Source organism: Berghia stephanieae, chromosome 5 (assembly GCF_034508935.2).
Source record: "Berghia stephanieae isolate SIO BIC M18660-M18661 chromosome 5, UCSD_Bste_1.3, whole genome shotgun sequence".
NCBI lineage: Eukaryota > Metazoa > Mollusca > Gastropoda > Nudibranchia > Aeolidiidae > Berghia > Berghia stephanieae.
In genome coordinates, this window is record NC_088364.1 from 78,956,331 (window position 1) to 78,981,185 (window position 24,855).

Below are 24,855 nucleotides of genomic sequence, written 5' to 3' on the forward strand. Positions count from 1 at the left end.
ACTTCACAAATATGATCATTCCAAAACAACACATACTGGAGCACCATTGCGTTCCATTCATGGCCAGATTTGGGTTTGGTCTTGGGCTCCATGGAGAGCAAGGCACTGAAGCCAGTCACCAAATCATAGGAAAATTGGACAAAAGAATGTGTGGTGTTAAAAGTGACACTAAAAAAATCAAGCTCATCATGGAAGCAAATATTCTCCATACATCACCACGACTACGCAACCAAGGAAAGTCACCAAAGAAAACGAAAAAAAAGTAATAAGGGAAATTCTCAATTATCTTTTAAAATAAAACAAACAAACTGATGTGCACATTTTGATAAAGTTAACTATTATGATTAAAATTTCATATTTGGATTATTGAAAATTATTTGTACAAAGTAAGATTTTATAAGATTGACAATTCCAAGATTATTGTGAAGCTAGCTTCAGTAAACCTCTATGCAGACTTTCAAAAAATTCAGTAATGGGATATAGATAACTACTTCAAGAGCATTTTTTGGATTAACTATGAACTTCGCAAGAGAAATTGAGGGTGAGTTATAATTGTAATAGTTTTAAGAGTAATATAAAACAAAAAAATCAGATGTCCACGGATTCATTGTCTTGTAATCGACACTTTAATTGAAAAGTGTTAATGATAATCAGTTTAAAAAATGACCTACATTTATTTCGTTCTAACTATCATTCCATCATTCATAGACTAATGAAACTTGTCATGTCACAACCATACATCATTACTAACAGTTTCCACCCTACATGCTTTCAATGGCATGTTTTGATTTAACGGGAATGCCCAACTGTTGATTGCATACAATTACTATAACATGCATGTCTAGCAAGCGCGCCGTTCGTTTTCTCGCCGAAACTGGGTGAGTCATCACCTGGCACATCTGGCATCGCTTAACCGCGGTAGGGCTGTGGGGAGGCCGCGGTATTAAAGTATCGCAATTTGGACACTGTGGTAGAGAAGAAAAAGAACATGAAGAAAGAATATGCAGAGAAGAAAGAGTCCAAGAAAGGGAACTAAAAAGACAGATAGCTTTAGCAGAAGAAGAAACCAAAAGGACCCAAATCATGCTGGAACTTGAAAAACAAGAATCAAGTAGAAGTAATTCTGAAATGTAAACGATTTTTTAATATAAAGAAATAGAGCCTCAGGACAACGTGTTGAAGATGTGCAAAATATATGAACAGATAATAAGGGTTTTCTGTTATGAAGAAGCTAGCAAAAGCAATGCTTCAATTTCAAAACGATGTATAAATGAAAATAAAAGTCATCAATATATAAACATTTACAGTTGATGTAGTGTTGGTTAAAAAATCTGGAAAGGATTTACAGCACAATAATGTATCATTAGTCTTGCCATTACCATATCATGCCCGGGTACTTAATTATAAATTCGGTATCAGAAATCACTCTTATACAAAACAGGGTCTCCAAAATCCTTACTCCATCTGCCACACGAAATTCATACAAAATGCAAATATCTTCTTCCAGGAGTAGACTGCCATGTTGCAAAAAACTAGGAGCAATGTCTTAAGACCAAAACAAACAAGATGAGCCATTCATTTCATTGAGCTTTAACCAAAATTTAAAAAATTGAACTTTTAATAAAAGCTCAATTTTTTAAATTAAAAAAAAAAAGTTTTATAAAGTGCAATATCCAATAAACGTATTCAAAGAGCTTTACAAGGGGTCCCTGGCCAACAGCAGAATTTAACATGTTGGACGGGACATGACGTCTGTTAGGCGATATTACAATTTTTCGGACAGAGACAACGCTGTTAACGGCCAGGTACTCATTTTACACCTGAGTACGGTGAGAGAATGTGAGTAAAGAGCCTTCTCCAAGGACTCAAACATGCGCTGAGCGAGACTTGAACCCAGGACCTTCCGATCCGAAAGCGAATGCCATACCACTAGATCACATAGCCGCACAATTGGAGTTCACCACTCACCATTTTCAGTAAAGTCATCTCTACCATTTGGTGGGCCTGATGTCTGTTTTGGTCCATTGTTGACTCCATAGCCCAACCAGTTCCGAAATCTCTCCAAGATAAACTCAATAATTTCATACTCGTTTGACTGATTTTTTAGATTGCCCCGCACTTCGCTGAAGGCGTCATTGAGGATGGATATGAACATGTTGACGATAATGAAAGTCATTGTCACAACAAAACACAGTACGAACATCTGGCAGGGAGAAAAAAAGACCAGTATCATGAGTATGGATGAATAATGATTTGTTTAGCCCTTTTCCAAACAATATATTTTATCAGTGATCCCTGATTACAAGGTTGCTAGCACACAAATATCGAGGGGTGCCTGCGCAAAAGCTGTAACGATGATTTCGTTGATTTTTCAGGAGAGCAAATCAAACCTTTGCGGATGGAATTTAAATAGTTAACCAAAGACTATCGTGATGATTTTTATACCAATACAACCGTGATTATATACTCTGCTTGACTGTCAGGACCCCGGTCACTTTTAGATTGCCATTTTTAATAAAATGACGCATTTTACGTAGCTATTTTCATTACGGCTTTTGTGCAGGGACATTTTTTGAAAAATGTCACTGTATCGCTCTGCCCCTTTACCGTATATCATGTTACTTGCATAGTGCATGCCGCCTATCCCGTTCTCAGGTGGAGGTTTGGCAGCACAAAAGCCGTAACCGGGAATAAGACAGAGCTGTCAAGAGAAATTACCCTGAACACATTCTGCTCAAAAGCTGTAACTAGTGATACGGTGCAATAAAAACCACAACTAAGCGTAATTCTAGCCTGCCATAACACAGTAACTTGCGATACGGTGTTTGGGCAGGAGTGAATGACTGATGTACTTTGTTTAAAGACTACGAAATGACACCGTAACACTGAGAAAATAAAGAAAATAACAGAGCTCTAAACACATTTTTGACTTTAAAAATTATAGTAAACATTCATTCTGATGCAAATAATCGTAATTCGTCCAAAGAGGGAATCAACAACTCCACATCTCTCTCTCTCTCTCTCTCTCTTTCTCTCTCTCTCTCTTTCTCCTCTTCCACAAACAATCTCTCTTTCTCTCTTTCTCCTCTCTCTCTCTCTCTCTCCTCTCACTGACTCTCTCTTTCTCTCCTCTCATTAACTCTCTCTCTCTCCCTCTTTCTTCTCTCTCACTGACTCTCTCTCTCTCTTTTTCTTTCTTTCTTCTCTCTCACAAACTCTCTCTCTCTCTCTCTCTCTCTCTCTCTCCTTATCACAAAATCTCTCTCTTTCTCCTCTCTCACTAACTCCCTCTCTCTGTCTCCTCCCCCACTCTCTCCCTCTCTTTCTCGTCTCCCCCCCCCCCCTCTCTCTCTCTCGTCTCTCTCTCTCTCTCTCTCTCTCTCTCTTTCTCTCTCTGAAAAATGGCAAAACTGTTGGCATTGATGAGTTATACCCCGACATGATTACTAACTTTGGACCAGAAACAATAAACTGGCTGGCAAATACTATGACAGACATCATGGACAAAGACACATACCCACAAATTTGGAAACATGCCAAAGTAATAGCCATATTAAATCCAGACAAACCAATGACTGAACCATCCAGCTACTGACCAATACCTTTACTTTGTTGCTTGTACAAGCTCTTGGAAAGAATTGTACTAGAGTGAATCAACCCATTTGTAAATCCCTGCATACTGCCATAACAAGCGGGCTTTAGACTACAAAGAACCAGACGTGAACAGGTCCTTGCACTGACCTCATACATTGAAGCAGGCTTTGAGAGAGAAAAAACCCCAGAAAACTGGTGCAGTCCTAATAGACTTAACTGTAGCTCACGAATCTGTTTGGATAGGCGGACGATGTTAAAGCTTTCAAAAATGATTCCCTGTTGACAGACGCTTAAACTGCTGTCTACCATGACTGGACAAGACAATTTCATGTCATATTGGGAGGAAACAAAATCAAAATACCAAAAATTAAAAACAGGGCACCACAAGGTTCAGTTTTAACACCAACTTTCTTCAATATTTATATCTCTGAAATGCCAAACTTCCAAGCACTCAAACTTGGATGCCTTGACGACTGGGCCTTAGCCTATCGATCGAAAAACTGGAAAGAGATTGAAGAAGTTTAACTCAAAGACACCTCCCGCCTGAAACAATACTTGGATAGGTGGTAAATAAAAATGAACATCACCAAATCAGTATCCACAATTTTCCACTTGAATAATCGAGAAGCAACAAAGGAATTGAAAATCATAGGTGGTAACTCAATACTACCTTCAAACCCCAATCCTAAATACCTCACATTTGACAGACAGCTAATTACCGAAAACATTGAGGGAACTGCAAAGAGAATCGCAAGAAGAAACAGCCTGCTGAGAAAACTCACAAGTACCGCCTGGGGAGAATGTCTGTTTTGGCACTGTGATACTATGTGTGAGAATGCTTTTTGGATGAGGAGCCCACATGTAAGCCGCATTGACATCCGATGAAGGAGAATCAATGAGAATAATAACAGGATGTCTCAAGTCAACTCCAACTCAGTGGCTCCCAACACTGAGAGGCATGCATCGCCAAGTCTTAGACAAGACGCTAATCAAAGGATACATGCAAGAATTGATGAAGCCACGGATAACACTCCTATAAAATTAATCATAAAGGGAGCACCTTCAACAACAAGGCTCAAATCGAGAAGACCTTTCCACCTAAAAAAATGGTAGACTTCAGAGTGAAAGAGAACTGGAGCTAATGTGGAACAGGGAAACACCAAAAGGAGGAAACATCATAAAAGATCCCACCAAAAGAATGCCTGCATTCCAAAATGCCAGGAAATACTGGGTTTCCTCAAATCGCCTTAACAGGACATGGCAAAACTGCATCAAATATGTGCAGATGTAATCGTGGGAACAGTGATGCCTGTGAAAGTGTCGGGCAGCTCCAGAGACCAACAATCACAGCGTCCTCCGCTGTCCAGTAACGAGAACTGTAGGTGGCTGTGAAAAAGTTCTTAGGGCAGAGGAAGACTTCCCAAGCTGGGTTGATGAAATGAATTTGGAGTTGCAGCCGTGCGCTACCACTACTCCTCCCTCTCTCTCTCTCTCTCTCTTGCTCCTCTCTCACTAACTCTCTCTCCCCTCTCTAACCAAATCTCTCTCTCTCTCTCTCTCTCTCTTGCTCCTCTCTCACTAACTCTCTCTCCCCTCTCTAACCAAATCTCTCTCTCTCCCGTCCTCCTCTCTCAACCAACTCTCTCTCTCTCTCTTCTCTCTCACTAACTCTCTATCTCTCACTCTCGCGTTCTCCTCTCTCACTAAATCTCCCTCACTCTTTCTCTTCTCTCTCTTTTTCTCCTCTCTAACTCTCCCTCTCTTTCTCTCTGCCCCCTCTTTCATTCTTTCTCTCTTTCTTTCTCTCTCCCTCTCTCTCTCTCTCTCTCTCTCTCTCTCTAACTGCCAGTCTCTCTTTCTCTATCACACACACAAAAACTTTCTCTTTCTCTCTCTGTGCCCGTCTGTTTGTTTGTCTGAATCTCTCTCTCTCTCTCTCTCTCGCTCTTGCTCCTCTCTCACTAACTCTCTCTCCCCTCTCTAACCAAATCTCTCTCTCTCTCTCTCTCTCTCTCTCTCTCCCTCTCTCTAACTGCCAGTCTCTCTTTCTCTATCACACACACACAAAACTTTCTCTTTCTCTCTGTGTGTGCCTGTCTGTTTGTTTGTCTGCATCTCTCTCCCTCTCTCTCTCTCTCTCTCCCTCTCTCTCTCCCTCTCTCTCTCTCTCTCTCTCTCTCTCTCTCTCTCTCTCTCTCTCTCTCTCTCTCTCTCTCTCTCTTTCCCTACGATGAGATCTATGCATACGAGGTGAAAATTACGTTTCAAAAAAAAAGATCAGGATTGCTTTCCTTAATCATCAAAACGCAGAAAAAAAAAACCGTCTCATAATCCAGAGTTTGACCCATCCCTTAAGTTGTGATGTCTTATACTGTAATTGATACTGACAGGTAGGGAATTTCAAGACTTGGATTAAGTGTCTTTCACCATCAATCTTGAACGTTAAAAGTCGAATTTTACATGATTGTAACACAATATTGCATCAAAGTCATTGTAGAATCTCATACAATGTCACATTACGGCCTTCAGTTGATCTAACTCTCATTTCCAACCCCATATTTTTCACTGCTCTAAGACCGTAAATTCAGTCAAGGCCATTGAGCTCGCCATTGTAACCACGGTGGCATAATTCTATGCCTGCCCAAACGCCTTATTGCTAGATACGGTTTTTGGGCAGTCAACTTTACCTTTGCATTTCCACCTTTTCGGCAGGCGGTAAAACGGTAGTTACTGTTAAGGCTTTTGGGCAGTGGCTGATAGGCACTGTTTAGAGCGTCTTAAGTCTGTATTACACGCTACGGCTTTTGGGCAGTCACATTATCTGTCTAAAAACGTTACGGTGTTTGTGTTTTAATTAATAAAAATTAATTAATTAATATTTTTGCATATATTTTTTTGTAGAAATAAACCTTACTCCAACCCAAGTTGATTTATGTAAAAAACGAAAAATTGAATTTTTTGACGTTACGGCCTTTGCGCAGGCACCCCTCGATATAAACTTTTTATATCAGGAAACTGTTTGTTATTTGATTCTTGATGACCGAGTTGAATACACCCGTTTACCTTTTATACAAGGCCTAATTCATTCCATCAATCATCGTCACAAAAGTGACCTCTAAGTTGGGCTGTTTTTCACTAGAAAGTTCAGTCTTGATGGAAATTCACTTGTTGCTGGTGTGACTTTAAAAATGCCACAGAATCTGTGCTCTCTAAATTCTACAAGATGTTTGCCAAACAAGAGACGATGCCCAGTGAAAACGTAACAGTGGATGAATAGATAGTCCCTTTCTGATCTTGTTGCATTTCCATTCAGTATATTCCGTTAAAGGCTATCAAATATGGCATGAACATTTACTAGGCTTGTGAAGTATCGACCAACAAACAGTCAACTGAGATGTCAAATTTACTACAAGCACATAACAAAGTCAACCTAACATCATTGTTGCTACCAATGTAGTTTGTGACTTGATAGCTGATTTTAATGAAAATGGTCGAGACATTATCAGTGACAATGATTTCCAAGTTCTATACTTGGCAGAAACTCTTGTAAAGAATATTATGCTAGCATCTGTAGGAACAATATTGAGGAATGAAAAATTCTTGCTTTGGGGAAGTCTAAATCTTGCTTTGGGAAGTCTAAATTCTTGCATAGGCAAGAAATGGCAAGCAAAAAGTGAGTGATGCAATGATACATTTATATTTATCTGCCTATAAACTCTCAGAGCTCCCAATAACATATGTTTATATTTCATTAATTTAGATTTTCACATTGATCTTTTTACCTGCGTCAAGATGGGTTCGGCCATGATCATTGTGTAGATGTTGAATTTCCCCATCATCATTAGTATAGAGGCCACAACTGACTCGATAAAGCTGGAGTAGCTCTCGTCAACAGTCATGTAGGCCAAGAAGAACATTTGGACGAATGCCAAGAAGACGATGAGAGCAATCACGCTGTGTGGTGTAAAACATTTACCCAAAGAAATAATTAACGGATTAGGGGCTTTGTATTATTCAGAACACTTTTAAAAAGTAAAAATGAAAATAAAGAGTTTCTTCTTCTTCTTCTTCTTCTTCTTCTTCTTCTTCTTCTTCTTCTTCTTCTTCTTCTTCTTCTTCTTCTTCTTCTTCTTCTTCTTCTTCTTCTTCTTCTTCTTCTTCTTCTTCTTCTTCTTCTTCTTCTTCTTCTTCTCTTCTTCTTCTTCTTCTTCTTTCTTCTTTCTTCTTCTTCTTCTTCTTCTTCTTCTTCTTCTTCTTCTTCTTCTTCTTCTTCTTCTTCTTCTTCTTCTTTCTTCTTCTTTCTCTTCTTCTTCTTCTTCTTCTTCTTCTTCTTCTTCTTCTTCTTCTTTCTTCTTCTTCTTCTTCTTCTCTTCTTCTTCTTCTTCTTCTTCTTCTTCTTCTTCTTCTTCTTCTTCTTCTTCTTCTTCTTCTTCTTCTTCTTCTTCTTCTTCTTCTTCTTCTTCTTCTTCTTCTTCTTCTTCTTCTTCTTCTTCTTCTTCTTCTTCTTCTTCTTCTTCTTCTGGTTACATAGCGCAAGATCGGGCTTTTAAAAAATAGATTCTATGTTGTGTAAAATAAGTTGGAAATCGATAAGATCCAGTTAAGACACAATCAACAAACAACTTTGAAAATTTGGTCTCATTCATTTCACGTTCACTCCATAGTGTACTTTTATTCATTTTGGTACCAAAATCGTTACTACTGCAACTACTATTACTACTACTACAACAACTACTACTACTATTACTACTACTGCTGTTGCTGCTGCTTTTACTACTACTTCAGATAATTCAACAGGTGCTTAGCAGGAGTTGAATAAATAAACTGCTTTTACCTAAAATGCAGTAGACTTCTACTGCTACATTTCATAGTGTTGCTCAACATTGAGACACGTTGGTTGAATCGAAGTAGTTTCAAGAACTTGAGGGTTCCCAAGAACACAATGAACCCTAAGAGGTAAGCAATAATCTCATTCCAATAACTGACATACTGGAACTTGATGTAGTCGAGACCTTTGGATTTCTGAAAGGAGGAAAGAAAAAAGAATTGATTATTCAAGACCTTTGGATTTCTGAAAGGAGGAAAGAAAAAAGAATTGATTATTCAAGACCTTTGGATTTCTGAAAGGAGGAAAGAAAAAAGAATTGATTATTCAAGACCTTTGGATTTCTGAAAGGAGGAAAGAAAAAAGAATTGATTATTCAAGACCTTTGGATTTCTGAAAGGAGGAAAGAAAAAAGAATTGATTATTCAAGACCTTTGGATTTCTGAAAGGAGGAAAGAAAAAAGAATTGATTATTCAAGACCTTTGGATTTCTGAAAGGAGGAAAGAAAAAAGAATTGATTATTCAAGACCTTTGGAATTCTGAAAGGAGGAAAGAAAAAAGAATTGATTATTCAAGACCTTTGGATTTCTGAAAGGAGGAAAGAAAAAAGAATTGATTATTCAAGACCTTTGGATTTCTGAAAGGAGGAAAGAAAATAGAATTGATTATTCAAGACCTTTGGATTTCTGAAAGGAGGAAAGAAAAAAGAATTGATTATTCAAGACCTTTGGATTTCTGAAAGGAGGAAAGAAAAAAGAATTGATTATTCAAGACCTTTGGATTTCTGAAAGGAGGAAAGAAAATAGAATTGATTATTCAAGACCTTTGGATTTCTGAAAGGAGGAAAGAAAAAAGAATTGATTATTCAAGACCTTTGGATTTCTGAAAGGAGGAAAGAAAATACAATTGATTATTCAAGACCTTTGGATTTCTGAAAGGAGGAAAGAAAAAAGAATTGATTATTCAAGACATTTGGATTTCTGAAAGGAGGAAAGAAAATAGAATTGATTATTCAAGACCTTTGGATTTCTGAAAGGAGGAAAGAAAAAAGAATTGATTATTCAAGACCTTTGGATTTCTGAAAGGAGGAAAGAAAATACAATTGATTATTCAAGACCTTTGGATTTCTGAAAGGAGGAAAGAAAAAAGAATTGATTATTCAAGACCTTTGGATTTCTGAAAGGAGGAAAGAAAATAGAATTGATTATTCAAGACCTTTGGATTTCTGAAAGGAGGAAAGAAAAAAGAATTGATTATTTGTTCCGTTTCTTTGTTTGAAATTCTAATTCTTGATACCCTCATTCCCCCCATATTTTCTTTGAGCTGTTTAATAAAAGCCCATTGCTAATGTTTCTTTTGCAGTGCTCTACTACTACTACTACCACTACTACTTTTACTACTTCTACTACTACTACTACTACTACTACTATTACTACTGCTACTACCCCTACTACTACTACTACTACTACTACTACTACTACTACTACTACTACTACTACTACTACTACAACTACTACTACTATTACTACTACTACTACTACTACTACTACTACAACTACCACTACTATTACTACTACTACTACTACTACTACTACTACTACTACTACTATTACTAGTAGTAGTAGTGCTGGTGCTTCGCAGCAATTAGTGAAGAAAAAAAAAACACACGAAGAAATACAGGGTATGCGCATTGGAAATTCGGGATGTAATCTTAATTATCTATATGAGGAAAATTATGTAAATTTGATGTACATCACGCTGGAGAAGAACAGCACCTCTGTGGGCAAGTGCGAGATGACTTGCCAAGGCCACACGGCCCTATGGGTAGGGCGCGAACCCAGTTCCTTTAGGTTATGAAATTACGACAGGATTTTACCTTAAACTCCGCAGTAAGTCTGTTAGTCTCATATAGCCGATAGAAATAGATGACCACAGCTCCAGTGGACAGACCGATGATCCATAGCTCAAGCCAATTCCAGAAATGAGTGAAATATCTCAGTTTTTGCCTGAAATAAAACATATGACAAAATAGTTTGGTGACTTATTTATTTATTTATTTATCTATTCATTTATTTGTTTGTTTGTTTCTGTAGTTATTTATCCATTTATTTATTTATCTTTTAAACTTTAAATTGTCATGTGGATATAAATGTTTCCATTAATTTCATGATTTTGTAGACTGGTTTGTAAATGTTGACCTGTAAAATGCATGACATCTGAAACAATGTAAAATCATAATTTATCAGAGACTAGTGTATGCTTTATTATCGTTGTTGCTTTAATGTTTATTTTTGTCATTAATATTTCATTGTACTATGAACTTTGTACATTTATGATTCATTCGATCTTGACCAGTTTTCAATTACCAGTTTTCTATGATAGTATTTTTCGATTGATACATTTTTCCTGACATTCAAAGTTGTGTAAAACTGTCTGTAAATGATACAATACAAGCTATATGAGATTCTGTAATTATAAAATATTGTATAAGGCATTTAAAGGATAATTCCTATTAAGATAAGATAAGATAAGACTTTCCCCCCGAGTACAAAACGATTATGAAATTTCCTCCCCCGACAACTTGGGAAGTTCTGACAGAAATGAAAAATTTACTTGTCAATTAGAAAACATTTCTGTCACAGGAGGACACAGGGGCGTGGCTATATTGGTTGATTTGATGCCTGGCACTGCATCCATCTTTTAAACATGGATTACAGCATTTATAAAACAATAAAACTGAGAAATGGTATATACCACCTCTTACTTATTTGAGTAAGTCTTTTTAAAAAAATTTTTCTTTCTTTCGTATTTACAAATATAGTATGTTTTTAGTAATTTTCTTCTAATTCTGGCACCACCTTATACTGTAAACATGCCACGCCACTGGGAAGACATAATTATCGTGATACAGAGCCACTCCTAACATCATACCATGTTGAGTCTATCTTCAGTATTGAAGCTGTGACAGTATGGATTGGTTTGGTTTGATTCATTTAAATGCTTGACGAAAGTTTGAATTAGCACTTATATTTAGAACTTTATTGTAATCGTGCTTGTACAAAAAAGGGTATCCCACAGGTGACATGTACTGTGCAAGATGAAAATTGTTTGAGGAATGAATTTAAAGTACACAGAGCATGCTGAACAGGTGGAAATGTGCATACCATGCTTATTAACTTAGAAAAAAATTGAAAGGAAATCTAAAAACGTGATCCAAGAGAGAAATAACTGTAACTTGTACAGCATGAAATGAAAATTGGTTTGAAGAATGAATGTGAAGTGCATGGTAAATGCATGGAAATTTGTGTATCTTTTTTTTTATAGGTGAGATAAATTTATATTTAAAAAATATGTCAAGCAACAAGTGTGGTTGCGACTCAGACTTAACTACTATAGCATGGTTGAAAGGGTTCTCCTGGTGAATGCATTAACTATCGTGTCAGGTCAGATTCAAATCAAACAGTCTGTAAATTGTTAGTTAACCAATCTTTCAACTATAAAGTTAAATAATCATTCTTCCGCAACCTACCACAGTCGGCGGATAATATTACTGAGTGTTTTCAGATATATCAGGTATGTTGATATGTACGTATAACAACTTGGAAGGTCCAAAGGATAGAAGTTAAACTAAATAGGTTTGATCTGTATTTAATTTTCTTTATCCAAGGGGAGGGGGTATTTGGTTTTGGGATATGGCAGTGACAGTCACCTCGAAAAAGGTCAGCGCCAGACAATGAGTACCCAGGCTGATCTGCGCGAAATGTTTATATTGGGACATAGTTTGCAAAGAAAATAGAAACAAACTAAACAAAACCAAATTTAAAACAAGTTACAAAAAAATAAATAAATAAATAAATAATCAACAAACTTCAACTTACTGGTAAAGATTCTTCAGCTCACCAATTGTGAAAATGAGAAGATAAATTAGGAAGACTATTTCACAGATCAGCTGGAATATCATGGTGCCAGACGTGTAAGGCAGAAGCATGGCTGGTTCAAACCTATGAGACGTGACGATGCTGTTTGTTGTATCAAATTCTGCCAACAGAAGGTTCATGGAGAATAGATTTACCTAGATATATATATGAAAAAAGAGAAATAGGGATGTTATGTATTAATAAATGCAACTTCAATAATTCAAAATTTTCCTTACAGAGATGACATATTATGTACTTAAGGAAGTATGAGAACTGGGTATACTAGTACTGGTACTATTACTACTACTACTACTACTACGATAATTACTACTACTATTACTATAACTACTACTACAACTACTACTACTACAACTACTACTACTACCACTACTACTACTACTACTACTACTACTACTACTACTACTACTACTACTACTACTACTACTACTACTACTACTACAATTACTTGCGTTACCACTAGAATGGCATAATGGTATGGTGATAAACAACAAGATATGAAGTGAGTAGAAAAAGTGCCAGAAGACAATAGAGAATAAAAATTAAACAGCAATTTGCATTTTAAACATAGACACATGCTACACATAATAACAACAGACCTGGGGGTTGTAAACTGTAAACTCCACAAAGACACTCCTAGTCAAACGATCAATCCATCCTTCCCTTTCCAACCTTGTCATTAGGTCTAGAATTGTCTGTTTACTTCCATTTAGATGAGCCACATAGCCACCACCTAAGATAAGATAAGATAAGATAAGATATACTTTATTCATCCCAAAAAATGGAAATTCATTTACAGACGTGGCATGCATTAAAATGTATAAACACAAAGTTGAGAATCTATGGCGACAATATATATATATATATATATATATATATATATATATATATATATATATATATATATATATATATATATATATATATATATATATATATATATATATATATATATATAATATGCAAATGCACAAAAATGTAAAAATATACAACCAAGAACCTATAGAAATGAAGAGCAGTATGGCTCTACTTTGTAAAAACAAACCTTATTTAAACCATAAAACTTACTCCACAAATAGATTAAAAAGACATTCCAACTTGTTAAAAAGTCTCAAACCAGACACTTAAAGAAGTTTTCAGAATGAGGTAATTTTATTCGTTTTAAGATGCATTTATGAGAATAAACGCGACTATGTGGTCTAGTGGTATGACGCTTGCTTTCGGATCGGAAGGTCCTGGGTTCGAGCCTCGCTCGGCGCATAGTTGAGTCCTTGGAAAAGGCTCTTTACTCACATTCTCTCACCATACTCAGGTGTAAAATGAGTACCTGGCCGTTAACAGCATTGTCTCTGTCCGAAAAAGAATGTAATATCGCCTAACAGGAGTCATGTCTCGCCCTACATATTAAGTGTTGCTGCTGGCCAGGGACCCTTGTAAAGCACTTTGAGCACTTTTAGTGGATATTGCGCTATATAAAAAAGCTTATAAAGATCAAATCTAATTTCAAATCAGTACCCATGAATGTTTCAGGCTCACTATTCAGTTGTTATTAGCTTGTTTTTTGTTTTGTTTTCGTCTTTAAGGGTATTATGACGTTTGCGAAACATTTATTAGGTCATTTCAGCGCCAGTAAAAAGACAGAATATGGGATAGCAGAAAAAGTCTAGATTTATTAAAAGCAAACAAGATTAAGTAAGACAAAGGAGAATGGTCTAAATAGGGAACAGACGTTGATTCCAAGAGCAGTGTGCTTGTGATCACCTAAGAGACTCATCCAGACATGAGCATAGGATCCCACCTAGAGGAATATACTCGAATGCTTACAAAACATGATATTCAAAGCAAACAAAAATATTACAGAACATAACAGAGAGTGGTTTAGAATGAAAAAAATATCATCTCCCAAAAACAAATACTACACATTTGACTGTTTCCCTCTCAGCCAAGGACTGCGGTAAGGGCCAAGACAAACCAATTAATCCCATATCAAGAACAAGACAGAAAACAACTCGGAAAACAGATATAGGGAGAAAGAAGACACAGCAAATGACTTCCTGCCCACCATGGGAGGTCAGAGGACCCCACCCATGAGTTGTTATTGGTCCTGATGGCTTAAATGATAGCTCATATGACCCTCAAGCAAAGGCACATTGCGTATACGGATCTGTTGGATCTGGTAAAGATAGCGCTTCAATTAGCATTCAATTAATACTGATAAACAACTGTCTTATTTAACATTAATTTATTCTACCTTTATTCTACGTGGAATATCACGATCCCGGTGTGGCAGTGTCTTTGATGGTGTGGTGTTCTATTTATATGGTACTCTTATTCATAATCAGAAATATCATTCGACATAATATATTCCATAGCTTCCTTTTGGTTTTACTTTCAGCCTTTCATGACTTGTATATAGAAGTCAAAACGTTTTTTTTTTTTTAAAAGATAAAGAATGCATCTTTTAGTCTGCTTCTTCTTCATATCTCTGTGACTAGTTTACATAAGACTAATAATATATGAACCTGCCATACACAAGAAAATCCCATCAGATTCTCTTATAACTTACCCGAATAGACTGCCCTGTAACCCCAGTAAGGATATCCATCGAGAGACTCTGCAGAAGAGTATTTGTATTCTGGCGTTGACCCATTTGAAGTCGTGCCCAGAGGAAGCCATCCGATGTCAAATTCTTCTTTTTGCTCTTCACCAAACTCATAATTGGTGTTACATTCATCAATGATATCTTTGAAATAGTCAGATAACTCACAGCGACCTAAAAAAAGTTCGACAAGCAAATTGAAACATATTTTACATAAGATAATAATAATAAAGATGATAATAATAATAATAATAATATAATAATAATAATAATAATAATAATAATAATAATAATATAATAATAATAATAATGATAATAATAATAATAATAATAATAATAATAATAATAATAATAATAATAATAATAATAATAATAATAATAATAATAATAATAATAATAAAAATAATAATAATAATAATAATGATAATAATAATAATAATAATAATAATAATAATAATAATAATAATAATAATAATAATAATAATAATAATAATAATAATAATAATAATAATAATAATAATGGCAATAATAATAGGAGGATAAGAATTCCGTAATTTCTAATATTGCAATTGATAAATAAGATTTTTTCTTGGTTCTAGATTCTCATAGTTACCTGGTTTGATTCGATTTTGCCTCAACACTGCGTGTCCCAAGATTCGTGAGGCCTTGTCATTGATGTAAGTCCTCAAGCGTAATGGAGGGTAATTGTTGTAGTAAGATCCAGCTAACAGTCCACCTGTCAATCCCGACTTTGCCCAGCGCCAGAAGTCCTCTCCTGTTTTTATCTGATTGGAAATCAAATTTCTTATGAGTGTATAATTAAAGGAAGTAGAAAACTATAAATTGATGATCAAATTAAATGCATGTTTTATTTTACATAGGAGAGCAATTCACGTATTTTCCCAGGGTGGATGCGTTTTAGAATGTTTCATTTATTACTCCAGGAGTTTATATGGAACAACATTTTTCATTCCCATTATAGTTACCTTTAATATTAGCAATACTCAGTGCCCATTTACAACCCTGGCGACAAAGAGTGTATCGAGCCTAAAACACGCCATGCTTGGTCACCATACCAAACCAAGATACATTTTCCCTTTAAATGAATACGTATATTTTCAACATGAGAGAGACAATATTTTAATAAAACGATGGGGGTCCCGATAGCTCAGTTGATAGATCACTCGCTTCACACAGAAAGGGACCAAGATCGATCCCGGGTACAGTCGAGATGTTTTCGGACCCTTCTGTCCATCCAGCAGTGAATGGGTAGCTAAATCTGTTCGACTTTGAGATAGACAAGCATCCTATCCAAAGAATAGCAAGCAATTGCTATTGTCTGTTTCACGCTACAGAAACTGGGATAAACTCCGGCTCTATTGGCCCAATGGCACTGATGGACTTTTTAAAGCAGTTTTTAGTTTCTAATAAGGCTCATGAATCTATTCTCACTCTTTTACCTCGTTGAAGGGTATATCTGTATCCAGGCTTGATATAAATGTTCTATACATCGAATTCTTGTAGTGGAAGTTATCAGAGCTCCTGTTCCTATGTGCAATGACCATCAAGATCCAGATAAATAAAAAGTAGAAAAATATTTCTCGTATGACACCCCACATTTTGACTTCTTTCAATCTCTCCTCACGAAGCTTTTTCAGTTCCTTCTCGCTTGGAGGTTCTTTGGGCATGTATTTGATTACTCCATCGGTCATGAAAGCTGTAAAATGTAATGATTAAGTTTCAGTATCACAAGCAAACTTTTTACATCTAGTTACATATATCCAGTAGAGGAGCAAAATAATGAAATATCTTTTTTTCTGACAAAAATTGTTAATTTGTCTTATCTGTTGAATCACGCATTTCTTTAAAAATCTGCTGATGCACCGGCTCTAATGCACAATTTTCTTTACTGTATCTAATTTTGACATAAAGATAAAATGTATCAAGACTGTTACTTATTGATAACATTTTAAAAAACGCAAAAAGCTAATGTTAAATTGCAAAATCTTTGCTATTTTATACCCTTCTTGTACTTCATATCTTTGTTGTTGTTGTTTTTAAACATATTTTACTTACAATGCAATATCCCAAAGGTACCAAAGTCATCATTAGCAATGTATAATAAAGTTGATTTCATTTTCACGTTCCCAGGGTATTTAGACGAAGACTTATTCTAAAATCAAAACAAGCCTATCCTGTTATCTTTTATAACATAGACACTACAAACAGTGCTTACATTCTGTATGCAGAAAACCACTGTGGTTATCTTGATAAATTTCATCTTCCACTTCATCGTCATCATCTTCTTCCTCTGGATTTTTGACGATTAGGGACAAGAACAAAGCCAGCAAAATCACCTTTAAAGACAGCAAACATTTACATATGTGTATATTACATACAGGTACTTGAAAGTGTGGCAATTTTTTCTGAATTTCATCAATAATTTTATTTTGCATATCTTTTGTGCGTCTTTTACCATTAAAAATCAAATTTTGTTCTACTTCACATTATCCTTTCCTTGACATCCATAATCATGACCATTGGGACAATAATTACCAGTCATGTACAACTTTTAAAAAACCTGGACAAGATCTAGATACACGAACCATAGAACTGAGAGTGATCAATTTTCTAATAGGTTGAGCAGGCAAATACTAATACTAGTGATTATGACAAATGATTATTGCTAATAAATGCACACAAAAAATACTAACAGTAACAGCGTTCGCTCACCTTAATTGGCTGTGTGATGAATATAGATGTAAGGAATGAAACAAAAAGAGACGAGATCCATTGCCTACAAGTTTTATCCTGTTGGAACAAGATCCATAGTAAAATAATTTAATTAAAAAAAATATAGGGGCTTCAGTCTTGGGTATCTTTATAAAAGCAACTCAAAGTTTATAGAATGACTTGAAAGAGATTATTGTAAGCTTAGAAAAGAAAAGATATATATATATATATATATATATATATATATATATATATATATATATATATATATATATATATATATATATATATATATATATATATATATATATATATATATATATATATATATATATATATATATATATATATATATATATATATATATATATATATATATATATATTAGGATACAATCATTTTCTGAAAAAAACAAATTATCAGCAAAAAAACATGAAATGAAAAAGGTTCATAGTCATAGCAATAGATTATGATGAAGCAAAGGGGAGGGAATACATCTAACTGTTTTTTGGGACAGCTAATCGTTTTGCTCATTAAATTTATAACAAAATGATTGAAAGACTGGCATACAGATGACGAATAAATTGTCAATTTAAGAGGCACATTTACAAAACATGTTTTATTTGTAACCCTAACAGTACTGTCTGAACAAGAAAATCATTCACATAAATCTTATGAGTCCATATAGAAGGCTAAACATCTATTCTTACTCCGAATGTTATTCCATAGAAGGTGACCATTGCTGTCGATAACAATGTCAGAAGGATGAGCATTATCCACGCAATGATAACACACCACCATGGGAGCTGACAAGATTTTTTCTTTTCGACTCCACCAGTAGTTTTCTTCTCTCCTTTTGACAAATGAAATGAAGAAGACAGAAAAACATTTATTAGATTATCAAGCATCACATTTTCACTTGCTTGTCTGGGAGGAAAACTTTTTTCTAAAAATACAACGTTGAATATCGACTCCAGTTAAATAAACAAATTCAATGGTGTAGCATTTCTTTACAGTATGGACAAATGATGAATATTTGAAAATCGCACCCATTACATGTATGTATATATAAATAAATAAATATATACATATACATATATTATCGTCCAGTCATAAAAGTGAGAAAGATAAAACGTTATAATCATTTGTCATGTAGATTAAACAAAAGCTCACATAATTTACACTTGTCATTTCCTTTTCTTTTCCAAGTTCTAAGCATCATTTGAGTAACAACAATCATAAAAACAGAATGATTATCGCCAAAAATAAAGGTTATCTCCAAAGAACTCCCCCCCCCCACCAACCAAAAAAAAAAAAAATGACATTGAAAGACTATTAGCATTATTTTTGAAAATGTGAAATGCTCCTTAATGGCAAATTTTGTACAAAAGAAGACAGAGAAAGACAATCAAATGACTCACTCAGTATCGTTGCAGTAGAGGACTCAGATGCCCTTGTTTCAATTGATGTCGTGCTTAAACTTGAAGCTGGACGCAACTGGTTTGAACAAAATGGAATCGAGTATTTTATTCAATGCATTGCAATTCTTATCATTATTTTATTTACATTATTACATCAATTTATATTAGCAATAAAATATAATGAACAATCTTTGGAAAACGTGCAGTTACTCTTTTAAAAATCTCCGATAAAAACCATGCAATGAAATAATCTTGACGAAAATCTGTATTAAAACATGTTTAAAAATAAAATTCCCTTTATTCATCCCATGGGGGATATTTGCCATTATTCCAAGGGAACACTGGAATAACCCAGACATCAGCTGCAGTGTAGCGCCGCAAACTGAGCTAGGGAACGGTGACTTGCTCAAGGCCACACAACGCAGCAGGTATTTGAACTCGATACCTTCTGGGTACGAAGCAAAGACCGTACCACTGAGCCACGCTGCCCCCTGAGGTTTGAACAAGATAATATTATTTTCTTTATCCTTTTCTGTAATAGCCACATGTCTAATGTGGGCCATAAAACCAAAAAAATTCTAAAATGGTAGTTTATGTACCTTTTTTTTTTTTCAGACCAATGTCGCCGAGAGGGATTTTCACACCATTAAAAGTGATGCAAGTCACCAGCCCATTTTATATCTTTATGAGATTATGCGGATTTTTTTTCCCATGACACCATTATACCAAACAAAAAAGTACTGTTAAAAATATTCCACAATATTTTTATTGATACCAGTGCATATTGTATTAGGAGATGAGAATGAATTGTAGAGGACAAGAAATGTCAAATAAAATTATGGATCTATGTCTGAACATAAGAAAAATCCGTGACAATTTAACTTTAGCATACGATAAACAAAAAAAAAAAAGAAAAAAAAGAAAGCAATTAGAGAAAAAAAAACAAAACAAGCAACAAACAAACCAACAGATTATACACAGTTAATGGGTAATGTTAATTTTTTATCCTCTGAGTGTGTGTGAGAGAAAGAGAGCAAGAGAGAGAGAGCGAGAGAGAGAGAAAGAAAGAGAGAGAGAGAGAGAGAGAGAGAGAGAGAGAGAGAGAGAGAGAGAGAGAGAGAGAGAGAGAGAGAGAGAGAGAGAGAGAGAGAGAGAGAGAGAGAGAGAGAGAGAGAGAGAGAGAGAGGCTTTAAGACTCCTAAATTAAAATTGTATTGATAGATTGGTTAAGTGGTCTTACTCTAACGTCGTTCGGGCTGACGATATTATCTGACCTTCCCTCTTGATTCTTTGAAGCCGTGATATGCCGAGATTTTGATCTCCGAAACATAAACACAATGAGAAAATTGGCGGGAAACACGATGATAGTACTGACGAATCCAATTGTTATCTAGAGAAAATAAAAATCACATAATGATGATAAAAACATTTTATGTTCTTTTCATATTTCGACTTCGAAAAAAACCCACCCAAGATCCTACCTTGGCATTCTTAACTCACTCAAATCCTAGAGATTTTTACGACTTTTTTAAAATTCTGAAAAAATGTATTAAAAATTAGCATGTACATAGATAGTTTTATTCAACTACCATAAACATGTAAAAATTAAAAACATTAGCTTTGATACTACTAATAATAAATAGGCATGGAGTAAAAGTAACCCGGGTAAACCACGGATACAGCCAGTGTTAGGGTTTAGTGAGCTACGGTTCTTGGATCGACCTGTGCTGGTCTGACATCTGAACGTAATTATAGGTCTAGTTTGATAGTGTTGTAATGGGCAATATTTTGTGCCATTTTTTGAGGGTTTTTTTCTATTACAACAATGAGCGAATAATAAATTGACCTGCAAATAAGTGCATATTTTTTCTCTCCCGTCTATCTGATTTTTAAGTAATATATTTATGTTTTAATTGTTTTTTTTTTTGTTTTTTTGGTAGCAGGCTGAAGAAGGGTTTTGAGCTGGAAGAATTCCATGTTTTTGATATTGTGTTTTTTGTTTTGAAGCTGACATATTTATTCATGTTTTTTAATGTCCATGTACACAACCAATAGAAAGGAAAAATTATGGTGCTGTCTTGATAGTTATCAGTATTGGTCAGATACTTATCACCAGCAGGTAGGTTGTTCAGTAAGCGGAATGTAATGGGGAAAAATAAGTAAAGATGAATATTTGATGTTCGAAAGCCAGACTTAGTTTGTATTTTACCTGACTTCCTTTGATCTACGGGTATCTCTATAAGTATAAAACCACTTCATTTGGCCCTAGGCCATAAGTAATTATGAGATCACTGTCCTATTTTGTTTCATGTCTATATATCTAATTGAATGAGTTATCAGTAAAGCATCTCATTGCATATTTTTGTACTTTTTCATTTCATTTTCTTTTTTGGTTTGGTTTTTATATTGAGAATTCCTATTTGGGCAAAAATAAACCAATACTACTTTAGTAGTCGTAGTAGTAGTATTAGTAGTAGTAGTAGTAGTAGTAGTAGTAGTAGTAGTAGTAGTAGTAGTAGTAGTAATAGTAATAGTAATGAAAATAATAATAATAATAATAATAATAATAATAATAATAATAATAATAATAATAATAATAATAATAATAATAATAATAATAATAATAATAATAATAATAAATATATATATATAAAATATCTTATTTGTATAAAAATATATATATTAAATACCTGTGAAACACTCAATGAAAACGGACCAAGATCAAAGGAAGTTGATGCCGAAGAGTTCTCGTTGTCTTGCGTGTTGTAGAACATGGCGTTTGACATCATCGTCATGAATAACAAGCATAAGCAGCATGCCACTCTCTCCACACAAGAGAAACGACTTCCTGGTGGACGGGCAACCAGCGAAAACCACAGGTGATCATCCAACAGGTTCTTCTTGCTTCTCTCACCGAATTGATAGCTGAAATCTGATAGCTGTTCCTTCCCAGCCAAGGGGATTATTCGGTCAATCTAAATAGATTGTGAAAGGGGGTTACTGAAATCGATGGAGAACTGCATTGAAGATGTGAAGAACTGGATGGTAGCTAATAAACTGAAAATGAACGATGAGAAAATAGAACTCCTATTATGTAATCCTAAAAATAACATTTGTGAACAAGGCCTTTCGATTTGCATTGATGATGTGAAAATAATGTTTTCTGAAAACGCCAGAAACCTGGGAATTTATTTCAGCAGTGACCTGTCCATGGAATATCATGTGACACAACTTTGCAAAGCACTGTATTGTGAAATTCGCCGTATTGGCCAACTTTCGGCATTTTAAAATATATATATATATATATATATATATATATATATATATATATATATATATATATATATATATATATATATATATATATATATATTTATATATATATTTATTATATATGGCTACCATACAGCTTGATGATTGTAAAATTGAGCATTGTGATATAAGATGTTATGGGGATGAAACATCAAAAAGTGTTAAACTTTAATACAAAAATGATATAATAATCTAACTTAGGTTTTTATTAGTTGTTTATGAAACTATATTCACTCTTCCGATATACGCATTAAATTTAATTCAAATTTTATAATTTAAACTTTAAGTTTAAACTTTCAGGGTTATCATGAGATAAACCATTTTGAGTCGGTCGGTCCAAAATTTCTAAATCATTTACCTGTCCATCCTCCTCCTCCACGGCTAACCATCTATTAAGGATAAATACTTGCTTCGTGTCTTTCTGTAAGTCTTTTAATGCAATATAGTTCAGGAACCAGGAACCAAACTTGCCATCTCCACTGTTGTCATGCCACACTCGAACATAATTCAATCGACCAAGACATCTAGATGAACAAAAATATCGTATTGTATCGTGTAAGACCTAATAGGTTTTTGAAACCTTTATACACTATGTGAAACTTTCATGCACAGGTAAAATTTTTCAAAGTTATATAAACAACTTTCACTGTTAATTCGATAATTTATAGTATATAATCACTATTTTAATCGACAGATTTGTTTGTTGGTTTGAAGATAACTCCCTGAAATAAAGATTTTTGACTTTAGAAAGAACACAAATTCCATCAGCCCGCTCAAAATTAACAATCAAGCTGTTGAGCAAGTTTCGGTTTACAAATATTTGGGTATTTTAATTGACAATAAATTGCAGTGGCATTTACAAACCGATGCTGTTATCTCTAAATTGACCAAAAGAATGCATTTTATTCGGAAACTTTCAGAATTTGACATAGACAAAACTTTATGCACCCTTTTTTATAGATCTGTTTTGGAGACCGTTATTACTTTTTGTATTACAGCATGCTGTGGAAATGCCAATATTTGAAACATTAAGAAAATTGATCGGATAATCAATAAAGCCAGGAGTTATACTCACCCAATTTCCAATGTGGAAAAACTGTTCAAGAGATTTTGTCTAAGTAAAATTGAGAAAGTTATGAAGGATGGCGATCACCCCCTTCACAAATATATTAAGTTCTCCATGAGGAGCCGTCACCTTATATCTATCAAAACAAAGACAACATGCCACCTTAATTCATTTTTACCACATAGTGTTCGAATTTTTAGCGCAACCCGAGATCAATCTTGGTCCCTTTGCTACCCCCCCTCCCCCAAATGATAGAAATAAAACCTATTTGCTGAACGTATCAATTGTATTGATATTTAATTATAGTTGTCAATCATTAGACTGTTATGCATTCTTGATGCGAGTTTTTGCAATTTAAGATTAACAATGAATGGAAATGCTATCCGTATGAGAGAACAATGGAGAAGTATATTATAAGTTACAAACTTCCAAATGAATTACAGCATTGTTCATTGGGAGAAATGTTTCTTTTAAAGCGCTCTGAGCATTTCCATGGTTCTCAACTAATACAATGTTTTACTATTATTATTATTATGATTATGATTTTTATTATTATTATTATTATTACTATTATTATTATTATTATTATTATTATTATTATTATTTAGCAATGACTATGAAAATTTTTGTTTTCTATTTTTGTAGGAAATACTACTCTAAATCAAATCCCTATCTCCACTGAGTAAAAATCTTTTTGAATTTTGAAAATCCATTAATACATAACAAAGTTAAGCAGTTTCAAAGATGTCATCTATTTGGATGACTCACAAAGAGAAAAAAATATGGGACGCTTTTTCTGTGTTTTATTCTGGTTTGTGCCTGTATCTCGCTTTATACGTGGAATTAGATATTAAAACTTGGCAATTTTATGGCAAAATTATCAGAAAATATGATGAAGACATCAGAAGAGTTCTAACTTGTATAGTTTTAGAGCTGTATGGCTAGGGTCAACTATAAATTTGTTTTAAAATATACATAATATTGATCATTTGGAACTTTTCCGAAGTGTAATCTTGTGTCTACAACCCATACAAATGACACGAAAAATGCCTGCTGAATTATTATCAATCAGTCCCGTGAGACCATGGCTTATGTTAGTTCTATGTTATAGAGAGAGAGAGAGAGAGAGAGAGAGAGAGAGAGAGAGAGAGAGAGAGAGAGAGAGAGAGAGAGAGAGAGAGAGAGAGAGAATGTTAATCTACTATCCCTATGACATAACAATGAAACAATACCTTAATTTTTAAAAAGTGCGCAAGGATTTGTGTCATCCGTCATCGCGAACAAGGTTGTCAGATGGCCACGTGTGTGGCCAAAGATAGAATTTTGTTTCTTTTTTTACATGTTATTCATCTATGTTTGTCTCAGTGAC

The 24,855-nt window shown here is 34.5% G+C and overlaps 1 protein-coding gene across 3 annotated transcripts in view; it reads right to left on the minus strand.

Annotated features, from left to right (window-relative positions):
• LOC144973668 (uncharacterized) overlaps positions 1-24,855 on the minus strand; it is a 121,379-nt gene that overhangs the window by 5,391 nt on the left and 91,133 nt on the right. For all 3 annotated transcript variants that reach the window (XM_078916401.1, XM_078916403.1, XM_078916404.1), the window contains 16 exons: positions 22,779-22,944; positions 21,799-22,083; positions 20,349-20,498; positions 19,109-19,184; positions 18,398-18,540; positions 17,688-17,765; positions 17,191-17,311; positions 16,415-16,671; positions 15,568-15,739; positions 14,922-15,128; positions 12,955-13,088; positions 12,299-12,492; positions 10,297-10,426; positions 8,429-8,616; positions 7,377-7,548; positions 1,969-2,203 (listed from right to left, as the gene is read on the minus strand). In XM_078916401.1, the coding sequence (XP_078772527.1) occupies positions 1,969-2,203; positions 7,377-7,548; positions 8,429-8,616; positions 10,297-10,426; positions 12,299-12,492; positions 12,955-13,088; positions 14,922-15,128; positions 15,568-15,739; positions 16,415-16,671; positions 17,191-17,311; positions 17,688-17,765; positions 18,398-18,540; positions 19,109-19,184; positions 20,349-20,498; positions 21,799-22,083; positions 22,779-22,944 (2,708 nt within the window). The remainder of the gene's footprint in view (positions 1-1,968; positions 2,204-7,376; positions 7,549-8,428; positions 8,617-10,296; positions 10,427-12,298; positions 12,493-12,954; positions 13,089-14,921; positions 15,129-15,567; positions 15,740-16,414; positions 16,672-17,190; positions 17,312-17,687; positions 17,766-18,397; positions 18,541-19,108; positions 19,185-20,348; positions 20,499-21,798; positions 22,084-22,778; positions 22,945-24,855) is intronic.